At 37.2% G+C, this 20,517-nt stretch overlaps 1 protein-coding gene across 2 annotated transcripts in view; it reads right to left on the bottom strand.

The window, feature by feature from the left end:
- Positions 1-735: 735 nt before the first annotated feature.
- The window catches only part of SDHAF3 (succinate dehydrogenase complex assembly factor 3), a 68,208-nt gene continuing 48,426 nt past the window's right edge, over positions 736-20,517 (bottom strand). The window contains exon 2 of one of the 2 annotated variants that reach the window (XM_014859404.3): positions 736-3,767. In XM_014859404.3, coding sequence (XP_014714890.2) covers positions 3,564-3,767 — 204 coding nt within the window. In that variant the 3' untranslated portion in view covers positions 736-3,563. The remainder of the gene's footprint in view (positions 3,768-20,517) is intronic. The other variant, XM_070508800.1, reaches the window with a different exon arrangement.

Genomic DNA, 20,517 nt, shown 5'->3' with positions numbered 1-20,517 from the left:
TTGAAAGTGAGAGGCTGGTTTTCTCCACCTCAGGTGAGCTCTATCTATGCTTTGTCTTCTGCCCTCTGTGTTCCAAAGGAGCATCAAAACCAAAGCTGAAATTTACCCTCAGGGCAAAAGAGGCTTCAGCAGTTTCACTTAGAAATTGGACTTGTAATTACTTAATCTCTTAGGATATTGCCAACGCCTAGATGCTTCCCCAAAATGACTTTATACTCTACCTAAAAGTTTTAGTTTTCAGCAAGAGAAGTGCTCAGATCAACGTACATTGCCGAAAAGGAAATCTAACATCTTTGTGAAAATGTTGCATATTTTGTAGCATCCTTTCCTTGTTTATCAATGTCAAGAAATTTCCCACGTCATTAAAAACTCTTTGTAAGAGAACAGATTAGTGGTTACCAGGGGAAAGCAGGCGTGGGAGGTGGGCACAAAGGGTGAAGTGGTGCACCTACAACACGAGTGACAAACAATAACGTACAACTGAAATTTCACAAGGTTGTAAACTACCATAATTTCAAAAAAAGCTAAGCAGCTCTTTGTAAACCTGAATTTAAATTGTTTAATTATGCATATTATCACAACTCAATTTCTGATGTTTGGGGAATTTTTACTGTTCTTAAATTTTCACTCTCTTAAAAACCATTCTAATTATGAAAAACTCTGTCCACATTTCTGAATTTTTTTCCTTAGGATAGAACCCTAAAAATAGAATTAATGAGTGCAAAAGGCATGATAATTTTTGATGTTCTTAATACGCATTGCCAATTTATTTCCATAAACTGTGTCAGATTCTCAACCACCACCACCAGTGGTAAGATGCTCATTGTGCCATCTCTTACTGCCATTGAGTATAATCCAAACATCTCCCCCATTCCAAATTTCAAGCAGAAAAATGTTATGATCAGATCTGCATATCAGTAAGGTGATGTTTACAACCACATGGAGAATAATATATTAAAGAGCAGGCCAAAGTCATGGAAGCTACATACAGGTTACTACAGAAAAAAAAATTCTAAGTCTAAAATACCAGACTGCTAAGTGGAAAAAAAGGAATGATTTTGAGAGAGTAAAGCAGTAGAGTGTATCAGCTTTAACTGTATAACAAACCACCGCAAAACAGAGTGATTTAAAAGAACTACCATTTATTCGGCTTATCATTGGCAATTTGGGCTGGGATCAGCTGGGCAGTTCTTCTGATCTTGGGAGGGCTCATTCACGTATCTGTGGTTGGCTGAGAGCTGGTTGGTCTAGGATGGCTTCAGCTAGGGTAGCTCACCTCTGCTCCATAGGATCTCTCATCCTCTGATAGGTCAGCCTGAGCTTGTTCACATGACAGCTGGGCAGGTTTCCAACAGTGCGGGTGGAAGTGTATCAGACTCTGAGGCCTACACCCTAAATTTGCATAATGTCATACCCATATTCTTTTGAGCAAATCAAGGAACAAGGCCAGTTCAGGTTTGAAGAGCTGAAAAATAGATGTGATGGAAGGAGCTGCAAAGTCACATTGCAAAGGGCATGGGTACCAGAAGCAGTCGAGAACTATGGCCATTTTGCAGTCCACTACATGGAGTTGTCAGAATTGCTGTTCAATGAGAAGGAGCCCTCTAGAGAAATGGTGAAATTCAGGCTGAATTGAAGAACCCTGAACTGGTGAACTGGGTATATGTTACTTTCCTTCCCTGCTCAGTGAATGAATGATAGTAAATCTGATTTTAAATGAGTTGGAAATGCCAAATAGAATTTCAAACACAGACCTGAAGTTCAGAAATGAGACTGAGGTTGGTGTTACAGATTTAAGAGTAAAGCTAATATCTGAAGCAATGGATGTGTAAACTAAGAGTCCTAAAGATGAAATCCCAGACAACATCTTTATTTAAAAAGAAAATTTATAACTTAAAGGAGAGTTAGGCAGTATACAAACCAAGCAGGAGTGGTTTGAAAGTAGTAGAGAATAGTTAATACTATCAAGCCTCACAGGATAACTTATCAGTCTTACACTGATTAATATCCTATTGATTTCGGCGAGTGAGTGGTCACCTTGGTGAGAGCAGATGATGAGGGAAAAAGAAAAGGAGATGATGACATTGAGGGCATTGCTAATGGCTGGCTGAATCGAAGGATCACAGAAACTAGGGCAGATTGGGATGGAAGTGAAGGCAGTAAAGAAATGACATTGAACAAATGGAGTGGTCAAAAGACTACTGAGTTCACAGTTAAAGACCATTCATTCCTTGACACTACTTCAGGAGTTCCCAAACACACCCTTACTGTCTCAGTATTTGCACAGCACACCTACAGCAAAAACAAACCCAAAAACCCATATGGTTTCATTTATTACATAGTCCAAACAACTTAGTATTTGTCCTAACAACTGAGCACCTGTTGGACACCACACAGCTTCTCAAACTTTGTAACCACATTGGACATTTTCTCTTACTAATTTTTCTGTTATACTTTCTGTTATAGGGCAAGAGCTTTACCTCATTCATTGCTGTATTCCTAGAACCTGTTATAGTGTAGAGACTAGATTATTGATTGACTGACTGCCTCTCTCTCAATGAGAAAAGACTAACTGATCAACCTACAGACTAACTCAAAGAGGAATGGAAGAAAGGACTGAGGGGCCTGGCAGCCATATACAAAGAGAAAGCACAAGACAGCAAAACAGAGCAAACACAAATCAATTTTTAAAGAGCTGACATAAACACAATTGCATCTGAAAAAGGATCACTTCAGAATCTCAGAGTAAACATACATAAAGATACAAGTCATTTTAGTGTATAATAATTTTTAAAATTCATAAACATTTTAGGATGTGAATGGGATTATCATTTGCTTTTTTCAGTTTATAAATCAACTTAAGTGTACAAAAAATTTATGAAGGTCATTTTATCTCCTCAATCATTAGGCAATGAGATTCTCAAGGTAACTGCAAATTATTTAAGGGCAATCTGTCTTACTAACAAATACTGTAGAAATGAATTATACAATGTATATTATACAAATGATAGTATACTACTAAATCTTAAAGCTTCTTTTTAACCCTTTATTGTAAATAAACAATGACTAGGGGATAACGGGCATTTAAGAGAATAGTCATATATGTACTATTAAAGTAGAAATAAAACTTTCAGGATGACAATGTCTTTAAATAATAACCTTGTTGAAATTCCACATCGATCATTATCATGATATATTTATCTGATGAAGCTAAAGAGATGAGGCTAATGCTTGGAACAAGAATAGCATTAAAAACAAATTTATATATAAAAAATTTTTGGCAAAATTCCACAGTTTTGTCCATTTCATAGCCATTCTTTCTTTAGTCCAAAAATCAAATTCCATCAAGTACCGTTACTTCAATAATGTAAAGCTTCATCCACTAGTGATCCTGATCTATATATTGCAGATAGCATTCATGACATCTCCAAATAAAAGAATACGTCCTTAACACCAGGCATTCTCAAAGCCTAAAAGCTGAAGAAATACATTTTTAAAAACAAGGATATGTTAAATTAAGCAGTTCTGAACTTGAAACGCTTTGTTAAGCTTTTCTGGATAGACTAAAGTTTCGGTTTCCGAGACTCCGTAATACTAAATTGCCTATTGGGTTTAGTGGCTTCCTGCATCAGCTCCTGCAACTGTCCAATTTGTTCATCACGAAAGTCATTAAGTTTTTCTTCTGGTAGGGTGGTTCCAAAACATGCTTTTCCAGTTGAATTTTGTCTGTTTTCATTAGCTTGTTGCCACAGAACTGCTGCATACACCTAGTGAAAAGAGAAAGAAAAATGAAGGTTATGGACAAAATAAGATCTGTATTCACTCATTCAATATCGGAGGACTTGAAGAATTCTAATTCCACCTATTTTTCTCTATCACTTAGTTTTCTGCATTTGGCGAAGATACAAACAAAACTTATTTTTAGCACTTTAAGTGTTTTAATAGACTGTTAGCGAACTTCTTAACCTGGAAATCTGGGGGGGCAGGTTGAGAAGGAAGGGAGTAGTCCATAGATGGGCTTCAGGAACATGCAGAAACCACCCAAAAATCATGCAAAAGTGTATGACACAAGCATGCACATAGTTCTGGGGCCATAGTTGTCATCAGATGTTCAAAGGGATAGCCATGGGTCTTACACGCTTAAAAGTAGGTCTCAGAATTCATTAAGTTCATTCCCCTGTCTCCAATTAAAAAAACTAAATCACACCAGAGAGAAAGAAACGTTTCAAACCTTTAAGCCTTCAATATTTAACAACATCTTTGTCAGAAAAAACTGCATTTTTTAATGCTGTAACTTTCCTCTCATTCAGTCAACATCTTCAGCCTAATATTCTAACTACCTTAGTCCTGCACAATCACACTTTTTTGAAGCAGATTCCTACTCTCAACTTAATTTTTTAATCAGGCAGGAAGAACCAATGTATTTCAGTTCATGAAGGTAACAGATTATATGCACCCTCTGGGTAGTGAATGAACTAGTTAACCCTGGATAATACTGCTACTCTGGTTTAAGATAATTAAATTGCTCATAATTGCGGGATTGCCAGCATCACCAAAGGAATTTTAATTTTAATTCCCAACATTCCAAACTTTTACTTGTATTAGAAATATTTTCTTCATGTTTTACAGAAATCCATTTCATATAATAACCAAAAAGAAAAAAAAAAATGGCACACACCCCAAGCTTTATCAATCCCATTTCTAAGTATATGCCCCAGAGCAGGGTTTCTCGATCCTGGAACTATTAACAAACTGGGTAATTTGGATAATACTTTGTTGAGGGGTGGGTGGGAGTGTCTTCTTGCACTATAGAATGTTTAGTAGCATCTCTGGTCTTCATCATCTAGATGCCAGCAGCACGCCCCTTCTCTTGATAATCAAAAATGTCTCCAAATACGCCAAATGTTCCCTGACAGGCAAAACTGCCCCAGGTTGAGAACTTTTGTCCTAAACAAATTTTCAAACGTGAACAAGTAGCATGCGCAAGAACGTTCATTGTGGCATTGCCTGTTAAATTAGCAAAAAAAAAAAAAAAAAAGGAACAATCTAATTGTACTTCAACAGGAGAAAGGACAAACACACTGAGACCTATTCAGACATTTCCTTAAAATCCATCAGCAGTAAGTGAACTAAATATCTATGTATAAACATGGATGAGTCTCCAAAACAAACAGAATCCAAAAAGCAGGTTTAAAAAAAGTTATTCTTTTGTTGAATGGAAAAACCGATACTCAAATTCACATGGAAATGTGAGAGACCCTGAACAGCCAAAACAATCCTGAAAAAGAACAAAGTTGGAGCATTCGCAGTTCCCAATTTCAAAACTTACTACAAAGCTACAGTAAGTAATCAAAACAGTGTGATGCTAGCTTTAGGATAGACAGATAGATCAATGAGATAGAATTGAGAGTCCAGACATAAACCCTTATATATATGGCCAATTGATTTTCAACAAAGGTGTCAAGTACATTCAATGGGAGAAAGAATAGTCTTTCAAGAGATATTGCTGAGAAAATTGTATTTCCACATGCAAACGATAAAGTTGGATCCCTACCTCCCACCATATACAAAAATTAACACTAAATGGATGAAAGACTTAAACAATAGAGCTAAAATGATAAAACTCCTAGAACAAAACAGGGGTAAATCTTCATGACCTTGGATTTGGCAATGGATTCTTAGATATGACGCCAAAAGAATGAGCAACAAAAGAAAAATAGACAAATTTGATTTCATCAAAATTAAAAACTTTTTGCATCAGAGGATCCTATTAAGAAAGTGAAAAGACAAACTAAGGAATGGGTAAAAATATTTGCAAACTATATATCTGACAAAAGTTTAATACCCAGAATGTATAAAGAACTCCCACTACTCAACAAAAAGACAACCCAATTAAAAAACGGGCAAAAGACTTGAGTAGACATTTCTCCAAAGAAGATATACAAATGGTCAACAAGCACATGAAAAAATACTCAACATCATTAGCCATTAGGGAAATGCAAATCAAAACCACAATGAGATACCACTTTACATCCACTAGGATGGCTACAATAGTAATAATAAAGACAATACAAAGAAAATAAGTGTTGGCGAGAATTTGAAGAAATTGGAATGCTTGTACATTACTGGTGGGAGTATAAAATGGTATAGTCACTGTGGAAAACACATTGAGCAGTTCCTCAAAAAGTTAAAGAATTACCATATGATCCAGCAATGCCATTCAAAGGTATAAACCCAAAATAAATGAAAGCAGGAACTCCAATAGATACTTATATGCCCATGTTCAGAACAGCATTATTCACAATAGCCAATATGTGAAACAACCCAAGTGTCCATCAACAGATGAATAGATAAACAAAATGTAGCACAGACATACAATGGAATATTATTCAACCTTAAAAAGGAATGAAGTTCTGAGACATTCTACAACATGAATGAACTTTGAAATATTATGCTAAGTGAACTATGTCAGACACAAAAAGAACAAATATTTGTTCTTTTTCCACTTATATGAAATACGTAGAATAGGCAAATTTATAAAGACAGAAAGTAGAATAGAGGTTACCAAGGGCTGGAGGTTGGAGGAATGGGGATTTATTGATTTATTGCTTAATGGGCACAGGCTTTCTGTTTGGGTAAGAAAAAGTATGGGGTATAGATAGTGATAACTGATCCACAACATTGTAAGTGCAACTAATGTCCCTGAATTGTATACTTAAAAGGGTTAAAATGGCAAATTTTATCTTATATATTTTTCACCACATTAAAAAAAGTTATGCAAGGAGTTCTGCTTCTATTAATGGTGGAATAGCTTCCATCAGACCAACTTTCCTGCAGGTAACACTATAAACTCTGGACAAAATATAACCAAACAACAACCCAAGGCACTGGAGAGCAACCAAAGTCAGACAGAAAGTAGAAAGGCAGAGAACACTGGGTTAGAAGCACATTTGTACGGCTTTCTGTCTGAGGGAAGATCCCAGTAGGTGCTGAGGGGTAAGGGAGGAGTCAGAGGACAATGTGAGATAATAGCAGAAAGGGATTTTAAAGCAGTTATTATGAATATGTTCAAGTATGTAAAAGAAAATACAGTCATAATGAATGACTAGATGAGAAATCTCAGCAGAGAATGAGAAACTGTAAAAACCAAATGAAATTCTAGAACTCTAAAATGCAGTATCTGAAATTTAAAAAACCTCACTGAATGGGCTTAATAGCTTATTGGAGTCGAAATGAGAAAGATTCAATGAACTTGAAAATATATCAGTAGAAATTATCCAATCTGAAAGAGAAGAACTATTAAAAACTGAGCTTAAGATCAACAATCTGTAGGACAATGGTGAAACATCTACCATATGTTTAAATGGAATCCTAGAAGAAGAAAATGAAGAAAAAATATGTGAAAAATGAATATCTGAAAAATAAATGTACAGGTTCAAAAAGTTTAGCAAACTCAAAGCAAGATAAATGCAAAATGACACCACACCTAGGCATATCATAGTCAAATTGTTGAAAAGGACCAATAAAGCGAAAATCTTAAATTTATAAACAGTATGACCATTTGTATAGATTTTAAAAATAGAAAATATATATTATCTACAGATATATACATATGTGCAACATATATAAAAACAAGCATGGAAACAGACACCAATGTCAGAATATTAATTACCTCTGTGAACAAGGAAGAGGGAAAAACTGAGGTAAAGTTTTAGCTGTACTTTTAATATTTTACTTTACTTTTTAAAAGACTGATAAACAAATACTGTAAAATGTCAATATTTGTTAAATCTGGTGGTGGATACGTAAGTTTCTTTTATACCATTTTCTTCTTTCTTGTCTTTTGAAAATTTTCATGATTTTACACTTATAAATTTAAATATGTATAATTTCAGAATATTTCATTGGGGCATAGTTTATAATAATTAAGGTAACACTTTAATGCTTAAACACTTAAGTTTCTTGAGAAAACTAGAAATATATTTCACACAGAAATGTGATGAGAAGGCTCCAGTTCAAGATGGAACATTAGGATGCTCCTGTACTCCCCTCTTCCCATGGACACACCGAACCTACAGCTACCTATGGAACAATTCCCTCTGAAAGAAATCCAGAAACTGGCTGAGCACCTTCTGCATACTTGCTGAATGAGAAAAAATCCACATCAATACAGGTAAGAGAGGCTGAAAAAAAAACTTGCCAAACCCCAACCCCACGTGGTAACATATAATGAGAAGGGAACTCACAACTCCCCTCTTCTCCCTGAGGAACAAAGGGTTTGGAAGCCACATCTGGTGCCATAACTTTTAAGACTTTCACCTGAGAGATGGGGCCTCAAAACATCTAGCTCTGGAAGCCAGTGGGCTTGCATCCACCAGACCCACAAGGGTATAGTGAACTAAGAAAAGGTCTTAATGGGATCACACAGATTCATGTGGCTATCTCCCCAGGGCCCAGCACAGAGAGAGCAGACTGAAAGACACAGTCATTCCATGAAAGAGGCCTATTTGCCGAGCTTAAAAGCTGCAGCCTGAAGGGCAGGCTTCTAATTTAACACACACCTAGGGGCCAACTGCCATCTTCTCCGGAGACCAGGGGGGCAGGTGGGGACCCTCTTGACCCTCTCCCAATTCCCATTATAGGTCACCAGTGTCTCCATGAAAGGAGCCTGTCCACATGCCTGGTGCCGTGGCTTGTGTGACTCCTGCTGAGAGGACACATCCCTCAATAACCTGGCTCTGGTGGCCAGTGGAGTTTGTGTTCACAGCTTTAGCAGGATGGTAGCAAAAAAATGAAAGAGTTCTTAACTAGATATCACCCCAGGGCTTAGTGCAGAGGTTGCAGACAGAAATGCCAATTCCCACTCTTCCCCTGAAAGAGGTATATTTGAATACTTTAAAAGCTGCTGTCTGAGGCTCTGGGTTCCAATTAGCCTCCATCTAGATGCTGACTGAGATCCTTCACTTTGGGACACTGACATGTCTCAGCGCACCCTCAACTACTGGAAGCCACTAAGACAAGAAGGCTGCTTAGGCAATCACAAAGGTTTGAGAGACAAGCAAGACTAACAGCAAGATTGAACAATAAGGTTCATCTCCTACACAAGGCCATCCCTTCAAGAACTGGAGCAGAGACTGTGTTATCTGATGCAGAGAAACCACCAAAGGGAGTCAAAGATGATGAAGAAACAGAGGAATACATTACAAAGAAGAAGATAACCGCCCCCCCCAAAAAAATCCTTAATAAAACGGAGATACATGATTTACCTGATAAAGGGTTCAAAATAACGGTCATAAAGATGCTCACTGAGGTTGGGAGAACAACGCATGAACAAAGTAAGAATTTTAACAAAGAAACTGAAAATATAAGGAAGTACCAAAAAGAAATCAGAGCTGAAGGATACAGTAACTGAACTGAAAAATTCAACAGAGACACTCAACAGCAGACTAGATGAAGCAGAAGAAAGGATCCGTGAATTCAAAGGCACAGCAGTGAAATTCATCTGATCAGAGGACCAAAAAGAATAAAAAAGAGTCAAGACAGCATAAGGGACTTATATGACAACATCAAGTGGACCAATATCTGCATTACAGGGATCCCAGAAAGAGAAGAGAAAAGGGGAAAAAGCCTATTTGACTTTTTTTTTTTTTTGCAGGAAAAGATTCACCCTGAGCTAACATCTGTGGCCAATCTCCTTTTTTTCCTCCTCAAAGCCCCAGTGCATGGATGTATATCCTAGTTGTAAGTCCTTCTAGTTCTTCTATGTGAGCCACTGCCACAGCATGACAACTGTCAGATGGATGGTGTGGTTCCACAACTGGGAAATGAACCTGGGCTGCCAAAGCCGTGAGCCCCAAACTTTAACCACTAGGCCATCAGGGCTGGCTCAAGAAAGCTTATTTGAAGAAATAATGGCTGAAAACTTCCCTAACGTGGGGAAGGAAACAGACATCCAGATCCAGGAAATCCAGAGAGTTCCAAATAAGATGAATCCAAAGAGACTAAGACACATTATAATTAACTTCTGAAACAAAAAAAAAACAACTTGTTAGGTACAAGGGAACCCCCTAAAGACTATCAGCAGATTTTCCAGCAGCAACTTTGCGGGCAAGAAGGGTATGGGACAATACATTCAAAGTGCTGAAAGAAAAGAGTGCCAACCAAAAAAACTACCTGGCAAAATTGTTCTTCAGAATTGAAGGAGAGATAAAAAGGTTTCCAGACAAGCAAAAGCTGAAGCAGTTCTTCTCTACTAGACCAGTCTTACAAGAAATGTTAAAGGCACTTCTTCAGGCTGAAATAAAAGGATACTAATTAGTAACGGAAAAACATGTGAAAGTACAAATCACATTGGTAAAGGTAAATATATAGTTAAATTCAGAATGCTCTAATGTTGTAATGGTGGTGAGCAAATAACTTATAAATCTAGCATGAAGGGTAAACATACAAGTATTAAAAATTTGTTAATGGATACAAAAGTTAAAGACGTGTAAACTGTGGTATCAAAAACAAAACATGGGGGGCTGGCCCCGTGGCCGAGTGGTTAAGTTCGCGTGCTCCGCTGCAGGCAGCCCAGTGTTTCGTTGGTTCGAATCCTGGGCGCGGACATGGCACTGCTCATCAGACCACGCTGAGGCAGCGTCCCACATGCCACAACTAGAAGAACCCACAACGAAGAATACACAACTATGTACCGGGGGGCTTTGGGGAGAAAAAGGAAAAAAATAAAATCTTAAAAAAAAAAAAAAAACAAAACATGGGGCGGGGAAGGAAAACTGTAGAGCTTTCAGTATGCATCAGACATTAAATATCAGCTCAAAATAGACTGAAATAAATATAAGATGTTTTATATAAGCCTCATGGTAACCACAAAACAAAAACTCATAATAGATTCATAAAAGATAAAGGAATCTAAGTATACCAACTACAGAAAATCAAATCCCAAAGGAAGAGAAGAAGGGAACAAAAGAATTACGAAACAGCCAGAAAACAATGAACAAAATGGCAACAGGAAGTCCATACCTATCAATAATTACTTTAAATGTAAATGAGCTAAACTCTCCAGTCAAAAGATACAGAGTGGCTGAATGGATTTAAAAAAGTAAAGGGATGGAAAAGATAATCCATGCAACTGGAAACGAAAAGAAAGCTGGAGTAGCAATATGTAAGCAGATAAAAGAGACTTTAAGGCAAAGACTAACATAAGAGACAAAGAAGGTCATTATGTAACAATAAAGGGATCAATCCATGTCATTTGTAAATATGACAAATTGTAAATATTTATGACATTTGTAAATATGTATGCAGCCAACATATGAGGACCTAAAATATAAAGCAAATAGTAACAGACCTAAGGGAGAAATAGACAGCACTGCAACAGGAGTCCCCTAATAGTAGGGTACTTCAAGACCTCCTCTTTCTTCAATGGATAGATCATTCAGACAGAAAATCAAAAAGAAAACATTGGACTTAACTACATCTGGTGTAACAGACGTAGTTAAGTAGTAGTTTAACAGACATTTACAGAACACTACATTCCAAAGCAGCAGAAAACATATTCTTCTCAAGCAGACATGGAATATTCTCCAAGACAGATCATATGTTAGACCATAAAACAAGTCTTAATAAACTTAAGAAGACTGAAATCACATCAAGTGTCTTTTCTGACAAGAAGGATATGAAACTAGAAATCAATTCCAAGAAGAAAACTGGAAAATTCATAAATATGTGGAGATTAAACAACACACAACTGAACAATCAACAGTAAAAGAAGAAATAAAAAAATATTTTGAGACAAATGAAAATACAACATGCCAAAACTTAGGGAATGCAGCAAAAGCAGTTATAAGAGAGAAATTATAGGAATAAAGACTACATTAAGAAACAAGAAACATCTCAAATAAAAAAATCTAACTTTTAGACCTGAAGAACTAGAAAAAGAAGGAAAAAAACTAACCCCAAAGTTAGTAGAAAAAAGGAAATGACAAAGATCAGAGTGAAAATCAATGAAATAGAGACTGAAAAGATAATAGAAAAGTTCAATGAAACTAAGAGCCGGTTTTTTGAAAAGATAAACAAAATAGACAAAGCTTTAGCTAGACTCACCAAGAAAAAAAGAGAGAAGACTCAAAATTAGACATGAAAGAGGAGACATTACAATTAATACTACAGAAATACTAAGGATCATAAGAGACTACTATGAACAATCATATGCCAACAAATCGGACAACCTAGAAGAAACGGATCAATTCCTAGAAAGATACAACCTTCTAAGACTGAATAATGAACAGGAAATCTAAACCGAACAATTACTAGTAAGGAGATTGAATCAGTAATCAAAAAGCTCCCAACCAACAAAAATCCAGGACTAATGGCTTCACTGGTAAATTCAACCAAACGCTTGAAGAACAATTAATACCAATCCTTCTCAAATGCTTCCAAACTCATTTTATGATGCCACCATTACCCTGATACCAAAACCAGACAAGGACACTGCAAGAAAAGAAAATTACAGGCTAATACCCCTGATAAACGTAGATGCAAAAATCCTTAACAAAATATTGGTAAGCCACAAACAGCAATACATTAAAAGGATCATACATCCTGATCAAGTGGGATTTATCCCTGGGATTCAGGGACGGTTCAACATCTGCAAATCAATCAATGTGATACACCACATTAACAAAATGAAGGATAAAAAAATCATATGATCATCTCAGGAGATGCAGAAAAAGCATTTGACAAAATTCAACATCCTCAACAAACTGGGTACAGAGGGAACATACCTCAACACAATAAAGGCCATATATGATAAGCCCATAAAGTCCTGGCCAGAGCAATGAGGCAAGAAGAAGAACTAAAATGCATCAAAATAAGAAAAAGAGAAGTAAAACTGTCTCTATTTGCAGATGACATGATATTACATATAGAAAACCCTAAAGATTCCATCAAAAAACACTTAGTGCTAATAAATGAATTCAATAAAGCTGCTGGATACAAAATCAATATAGAAAATTCAGTTGCATTTCTATATAATAACAATGAAGTATCAGAAAGGGAAAGTCAGAAGATAATCCCATTTAAATTACATCAAAAAAAATAAAATACTTAGGAATAAATTCAACCAAGGAGGTGAAAGATCTGTACATTGAAAACTCTAAGACATGGATGAAAGAAATTGAAGAAGACATATACAAATAAAAGGAAAGATCTTCTGTGCTCATGGACTAGCAGAATTAATATTGTTGAAATTTCCATACTATACAAAGTAATGTATATAGTCAATGCAATCCCTATCAAAATTCCAATGGCATTTTTCACAGAAATATAATAAACAATACTAAACTTGTGTAGAACCACAAAAGACCCTGAACAGCCAAAGCAATCTTGAGAAAGAAGAACAAAGCAGGAGGCATTATACTTGCTGGTTTCAAACTATATTACAAAGCTATAGTAATCAAAACAGTACGGTACAGGCATAAAAACAGAAACATAGAGCCAACCCTGAAAGCCTAGTGGTTAAAGTTTGGCACTCTCACCGTTTTGGCAGCCTGGGTTCATTTCCTGGTAGGGAAACCACACCACTGGTCAGTCAGTTGCCATGATGTGGCAGCAGCTCACATAGAAGAACTAGAAGGACTTACAACTAGGGTATACAATCATGCACTGGGGCTGTGGGGAGGATAAGAAAAAAAGAGAGGAAGATAGGCAACAGATGTTAGCTCAGGGTGAATCTTTCCCTGCAAAAAAAACCAAAACCAAAACCGAACAAAGATCAATGAAACAGAATAGAAAGCCCAGAAGTAAAACCATGGGTCAATTAATTTATGATAAAGGAGGGGCTGGCCCCGTGGCCAAGTCATTAAGTTTGCATGCTCCACTTCGGCAGCCCAGGGTTTTGCTGGTTTGAATCCAGGGTGCGGACATGGCTTCGCTCATCAAGCCATGCTGAGGCGGCATCCCACATGCCACAACTAGAAGGACCTACAACTAAAAATACACAACTATGTACCGGAAGGCTCTGGGAGAAAAAGGAAAAATAAAATCTTTAAAAAAAAATTTATGATAAAGGAGACAAGACTATACAATGGGGAAAGGACAGTTTCTTCAATAAATGATATTGAGAAAACTGGACAGCTACACACAAAAGAATGAAACTGGACCCCTAAGTTACACCATAGAGAAAAATCAACTCAAAATAGATTAAAGACTTGAACATAAGACCTGAAACCATAAAACTCCCAGAAGAAAACAGAAGGGGTAAGCTCCTTTACATCAGTCTTGGTAATGAACTTTTTGGATTTGACATCAAAGGCAAAGGCAACAAAAGCAAAAATAAACAAGTAAGATTGTATCAAAACAAGAAGCTTCTGCACAGTAAAGGAAACTGTCAGCAAAATGAAAAGGCAACCTATGGAATGGGAGAAAATATTTGCAAATCATATCTGATAAATGGTTAATATCCAAAATATATAAAGAAGTCATACAACTCAATAGAAAAAAAAATCCAATTAACAAATGGGCAGAGGGAGAGTGACGTCAGCATCATGGTGGAGTGAGCTCTTCCCTTGGCCTCTCCCCTCTAAAATACAAGCAAAAGGACATTCATACACCAACAGAGGACATATGCACATCACCAAAGACATCGGGAGATCCACACAGCCATATGCCTGAAGGTGGTGGTGGGGCTGGATCCTCCAGAAGAAGTGGAAGCTGATCTGCAGGAGCTCTGTGGAGAGAGATGGGCTGCAGTAGCAGGAAGTGTGCAGGTGAAAAGAGCACCCCATCCTGCCAGGTACTCCAGCCCCAGAATCATCCAGAGCCAGCGCAGAGAGTGTGGCAGCTGCAGAGGGGAAAGTGCGTAGGTGAGAGAGATGCCCTGCCCCCACCTGGTACTCCAGCCCCAGAAGTGTCTGGAGCATGGTGTGGAGAGCTTGGCAGCAGTGGCGGAGAAAGGGAAAATGCCCAGCCCTGCAATTGCCCAGAGCTCCGTACAGAGAGACAAATGTGGGCTAGGGGAAGCGCTGGGGAAGGAGAGTACTCTCCCCCTGCCCAATGCTCCAGATCCGCCATTGATCAGTTGCTCAGAGAGAAAAGCAGGGGAGCTGGGGAGCCCCTGCTCATGCTGGGCCCAGAATACACAGTGCCTAATCCCCATGCTGTGGCAGTACATTGCAGCTGCGACCTGATAAGAACACCATCAGGAAGCAAAAATCCACTCCATCAAGCAGTATGAATGGATATATTAAATCTCCAGACCAGAAGGAAAGTGACAAGTACCTAGAAACCAACCCTGAAGGAACAAAAATCCATAACCTAAATGACAGAATTCAAAACAGCTATCACAGAAAAACTCAACAAGTTACAAGAAAACACAGAAAAGACAAATTAATAAATTCAGGAGCTCCTTCAAGAAGGAGATTGAAACCATAAAAAAGAACCAATCAGAATTGTTGGAGATGAGAACCACAATGGATGAAATACAGAAAAATCTGGATTCTCTAAAACAACAGAGCTCAAAATATGGAGGAGAGAATCAGCCAGCTAGAGGATAGTACTATAGAAATGCTTCAGAGGGAGGTGAAGAGAAAACTGACTAAAAAAAAAATGAAGAAGCTCTCAGAGAAATATCTGACTCAATCAGGAAATGCAACATAAGGATTATAGGTATTTAAGAGGGGGAAGAGGAAGCAAATGGAGCAGAAAGCTTGTTCAAAGAAACAATAGCTGAGAACTTCCCAAACCTGGGGAGGGAGCTGGAAATCCATGTGAAAGAGTTCTCCAGATCTCCTAATGTTGTCAGTGTAAAAAGACTCACTCTAAGGCATATAGTAGTGAAGTTGGCAAAAGTCAAGGACAAAAGAAAATATACTAAGGGCAACAAAGCAGACGAAAATAACTTACAAAGGAACCCCTATCAGGCTTTCAGCAGATTTCTCAGCAGAAACCTTACAGGCTAGGAGAGAACAGAATGAGATGTTCAAAATCTTGAAAGACAAAAACTTTCAGCCAAGAATAATCTATCCAGTGAAAATCTCCTTCAGATATGACAGAGAAATAAAAACTTTCCTGGATAAACAAAAGCTAAGGGAGTTCATTGCCACAAATCACCGCCTACAAGAAATCCTCAAGAAGGCCCTCATACCTGAAAAAAAAAAAAATAGGAAACGGGCTACGAAGCCTTGAGCAAAGAGATGAATAGGTAGGCAATAATCAGAAAATGGCAGCCCTCTATCAGATCAGGTTAGTAAATACTTAACTTTAACATCAAGGATAAAGAAAAGGAAAACAGCAAAACAAAAATGATCTCATCTTTTTACCCACAAACTCACAACACAAGATGGAAAATGATATGAAAAAAATAATTTAGAAGGGGGAGAGAGAGAGGATGGAATCAGTATAGTCTAAGAAAATAAGAGGCTACCAGAAAATGGACTGTCTCAATATGAGATTTTTTTATACAAACCTAAGGGTAACCACTAAACAATCAGAACAGAGACATTTACAATAAACAAGGAGAAAATGAAGAAAATCAACTGAGAAAACTACCGAATCAAATTGGTAGTCTGAAATACATGGGATGAGACAGAAAGGAAACATGGAAAAACTGGGCAACATGTCATAAGATGGCAGTATTACCCCCTTGTACAACAATAATCATTCTAAATGTAAATGGATTGAATTCTCGAATCAAAAGACAGAGTGGCAGGGTGGATTAAAGAACAAGACCCAACAATATGCTGCCTCCAGGAAACACATCTCAACTCTAGAGACAAAGATAGGCTCAGAGTGAAGGGATAGAAGACAATACTCCAAGCTAATGGCAAACAAAAGAAAGCAGGTGTTGCCATACTTATATCAGACAAAGTAGACTTCAAGATAAAACTGGTTAAGAGAGACACAGTGGGGCAGTAAATAAGGACAAAAGGGACTCTCCACCAAGAAGACATAACACTTATAAACGTGTATGCACCAAACACAGGAGCACAAAAGTACATAAACAACTATTAACAAAGCTAAAAGGAGATATCAGTGACAACACAGTAGTTGTAGGGGACCTCAACACCCCACCTACATCAATAGATAGATCACCCAGACAAAAAGTCAACAAGGAGATAGGGGACTTAAACGAAAAACTACACCAGATGAACTTAATAGACAGACATAGATAGAGCACTCCATCCAAACACAGCGGAATACACATTCTTCTCAAGCATACATGGAACATTCTCAGGGAAAGACCATATATTGGGAAACAAGGCAAACCTCAACAAATTTAAGAAGACTGAAATAACATCTAGTATCTTTTCTGGCCATCATGCCATGAAACTAGAAATCCACTGCAAGAAAAAAGCTGGAAAAGGAACAAAAATGTGCAGACTAAACAACATGCTACTGAGGAACCAATGGGTCATCAAAGAAATAAAGGGAGAAATTGAGAAATACTTGGAGACAAATGAGAATGAAACCACACCATACCAACTCTTATGGGATGAAGCAAAAGTGGTCCTAAGAGGGAGATTTATAGCAACACAGGCCCATGTTAACAAACAAGAAAAAGCTCAAATAAAAAATCTTAAACTACACCTAACAGAATTAAAAAAAGAAAGAACAAACAATGCCCAAACTCAGCAGAAGGAGGCAAACAATAAAAATGAGCAGAAATAAATGAAATTGAAACAAAAAAGACTATAAAAAGGATCAATGAAACAAGGAGCTGGTTCTTTGAGAGGATAAACAAAACTGACAAACCCTTAGCCAGATTCACTAAGAAAAAAAGAAGGCTCAAATAAATACAATTAGAAATGAAAGAGGAGAAATTACAACAGATACCACAGAAATACAAAAGATTATAAGAGAATATTATGAAAAACTATATGCCAACAAACTGGACAATCTAGAAGAAATGGATAAATTCTTAGACTCTTACAACCTCTCAAAACTGAATCAAGAAGAAATAGAAAATCTGAATAGACAAATCACAAGTAAAGAGATTGAAGCAGTAATCAAAAACCTCCCCAAAAATAAAAGTCCAGGACGAGATGGCTTCTTGGGAAAATTCTACCAAGCATTCAAAGACAATTTATTACCTATTCCTCTGAAATTATTCCAAAAAATTGAGGAAGACAGAAATATTCCTAACACATTCTACGAGGCCAACATCACCCTGATCCCAAAACCAGACAAGGACAACACAAAGAAAGAAAATTATAGGCCAATATCGCTGATGAAAATAGATGCAAAAATCCTCAACAAAATATTGGCAACCTGAATTGCCAATACATTAAAAAGATCATACACCATGATCCAGAGGGATTCATTCCAGGGACACAGGGATGGTTTAACATCCACAAACCAGTCAATGTGATACACCATATTAACAAAAGGAGGAACAAAAACCACATGATCATCTCCATAGATGCAGAGAAAGCATTTGACAAGATTCAACATCCGTTCATGATAAAAAGTCTCAATAAAATAGGTATATAAGGAAAATACCTCAACATAATAAAGCCCATATATGACAAACACACTGCCAACATCATACTCAATGGGGAAAAACTGAAAGCCATCCCACTGAGAACAGGAACAAGACAAGGGTGCCCACTCTCGCCACTCTTATTCAACTTAGTACTAGAGGTTTCGGCCAGAGCAATTAGGGAGGAAAATGAAATAAAAGGAATCCAAATAGGTACTGAAGAAGTGAAATTCTTGCTGTTTGCAGATGACATGATTTTATATATAGAAAACCCTAAAGAATCCATCAGAAAACTATTAGAAATAATCAACAACTACAGCAAAGTTGCAGGATACAAGTCAACATACAAAAATCAGTGGCATTTCTATACTCTGTGAACTAACAGAACAAGAACTCAAGAATACAACAATATCTACAATCACAACAAAAAGAGTAAAATATCTAGAAATACATTTAACCAAGGAAGTGAAAGACCTATACAAGGAAAACTATAAGACATTACTGAAAGAAACTGATAATGACACAAAGAAATGGAAAGATATTCCATGTACATGGATTGGAAGAATAAACATAGTTAAAATGGCTATACTACCTAAAGCAATCTATCATTTCAGTGCAATGCCAATCAGAATCCCAATGACATTCTTCACAGAAATAGAACAAAGAATCTTAAAATTCATACAGGGCAACAAAAGACCTTGAATAGCCAAAGCAATCCTGAGAAACAAGAACAAAGCTGGTGGGATCAAAATTTCTGACTTCGAAACATATTACAAAGCTATAGTAACCAAAACAGGATGGTACTGATACAAAAATAGGCATACAGATCAATGGAACAGAATTGAAAGCCCAGAAATAAAACCACACATATATGGACAGCTAATCTTCAATAAAGGAGACAAGAACATACAATGGAGAAAGGGAAGCCTCTTCAATAAATGGTGCTGGGAAAACTGGACAGCCAAATGCAAAAGAGTGAAAGTAGATCATTATCTTTCTCCATACATAAAAACAGACTCAAAAGGGATCAAAGACTTGAAGGTAAGACCTGAAACCATAAAACTTTTGGAAGAAAATATAGGCAGTACACTCTTTGACATCAGCCTTAAAAGGATTTTTACAAGTATGATGTCCACTCATACAAGGGAAACAAAAGAAAAAATAAACAAGTAGGACTTTATCAGACTAAAGAGCTTCTGGAAGGCAAAGGAAACCAAGATCAAAATGAAAAAACAACTTACCAACTGGGAGAAAATATTTCAAATCATATATCCTATAAGGAGTTAATCTCCATAATATATAAAGAGCTCACATAACTGAACTACAAAAAATAAACAATCCAATCAAAAAGTGGGCAGAGGATACGAACAGACATTTTTCCAAAGCACATATACAGATGGCCAATAGGTACATGAAAAGATGTTCAATATCACTAACCATCAGGGAAATGCAAATCAAAACTACACTTAGATATCATCTTATGCCCGTTAGAATGACTAAATCACCAAGACAAAAAATAATAAATGTTGGAGAGGTTGTGCAAAAAAGAGAACCCTCATCCACTGTTGGTAGGAATGCAAACTGGTGCAGCCACTCTGGAAAATAGTATGGAGATTTCTCAAAAAAATAAAAATAGAATTACCGTATGACCCAGCTATCCCACTACTGGGTATTTATCCAAAGAACTTGAAATCAACAATACAAAGAGACTTATGCACCCCTATGTTCACTGCAGCATTATTCACAATAGCCAAGACATGGAAGTAACCCAAGTGCCCAACGACTGATGATTAGATAAAGATGATGTGGTAGATATATACAATAGAATACTACTCGGCCATTAAAAAAGACATAATTGTCCGATTCGCAACCACACAGATGGACCTTGAGGGCATCATGTTAAGCGAAATAAGCCAGATAGAGAAAGACAAACACCATGTGACTTCACTCATGTGTGGAATAAAAACAAACAATGGACAAAGAGGACAATTTAGTGGTTACCAGGGGGCGGGGGGGGGGGGGGAGGGTGGGCACAAGGG

This window comes from Equus asinus, chromosome 1 (assembly GCF_041296235.1).
Source record: "Equus asinus isolate D_3611 breed Donkey chromosome 1, EquAss-T2T_v2, whole genome shotgun sequence".
Classification (NCBI taxonomy): Eukaryota; Metazoa; Chordata; class Mammalia; order Perissodactyla; family Equidae; genus Equus; species Equus asinus.
The sequence above is the reverse complement of the archived record's forward strand: the minus strand, read 5'-3'. Positions and strand labels throughout refer to the sequence as shown.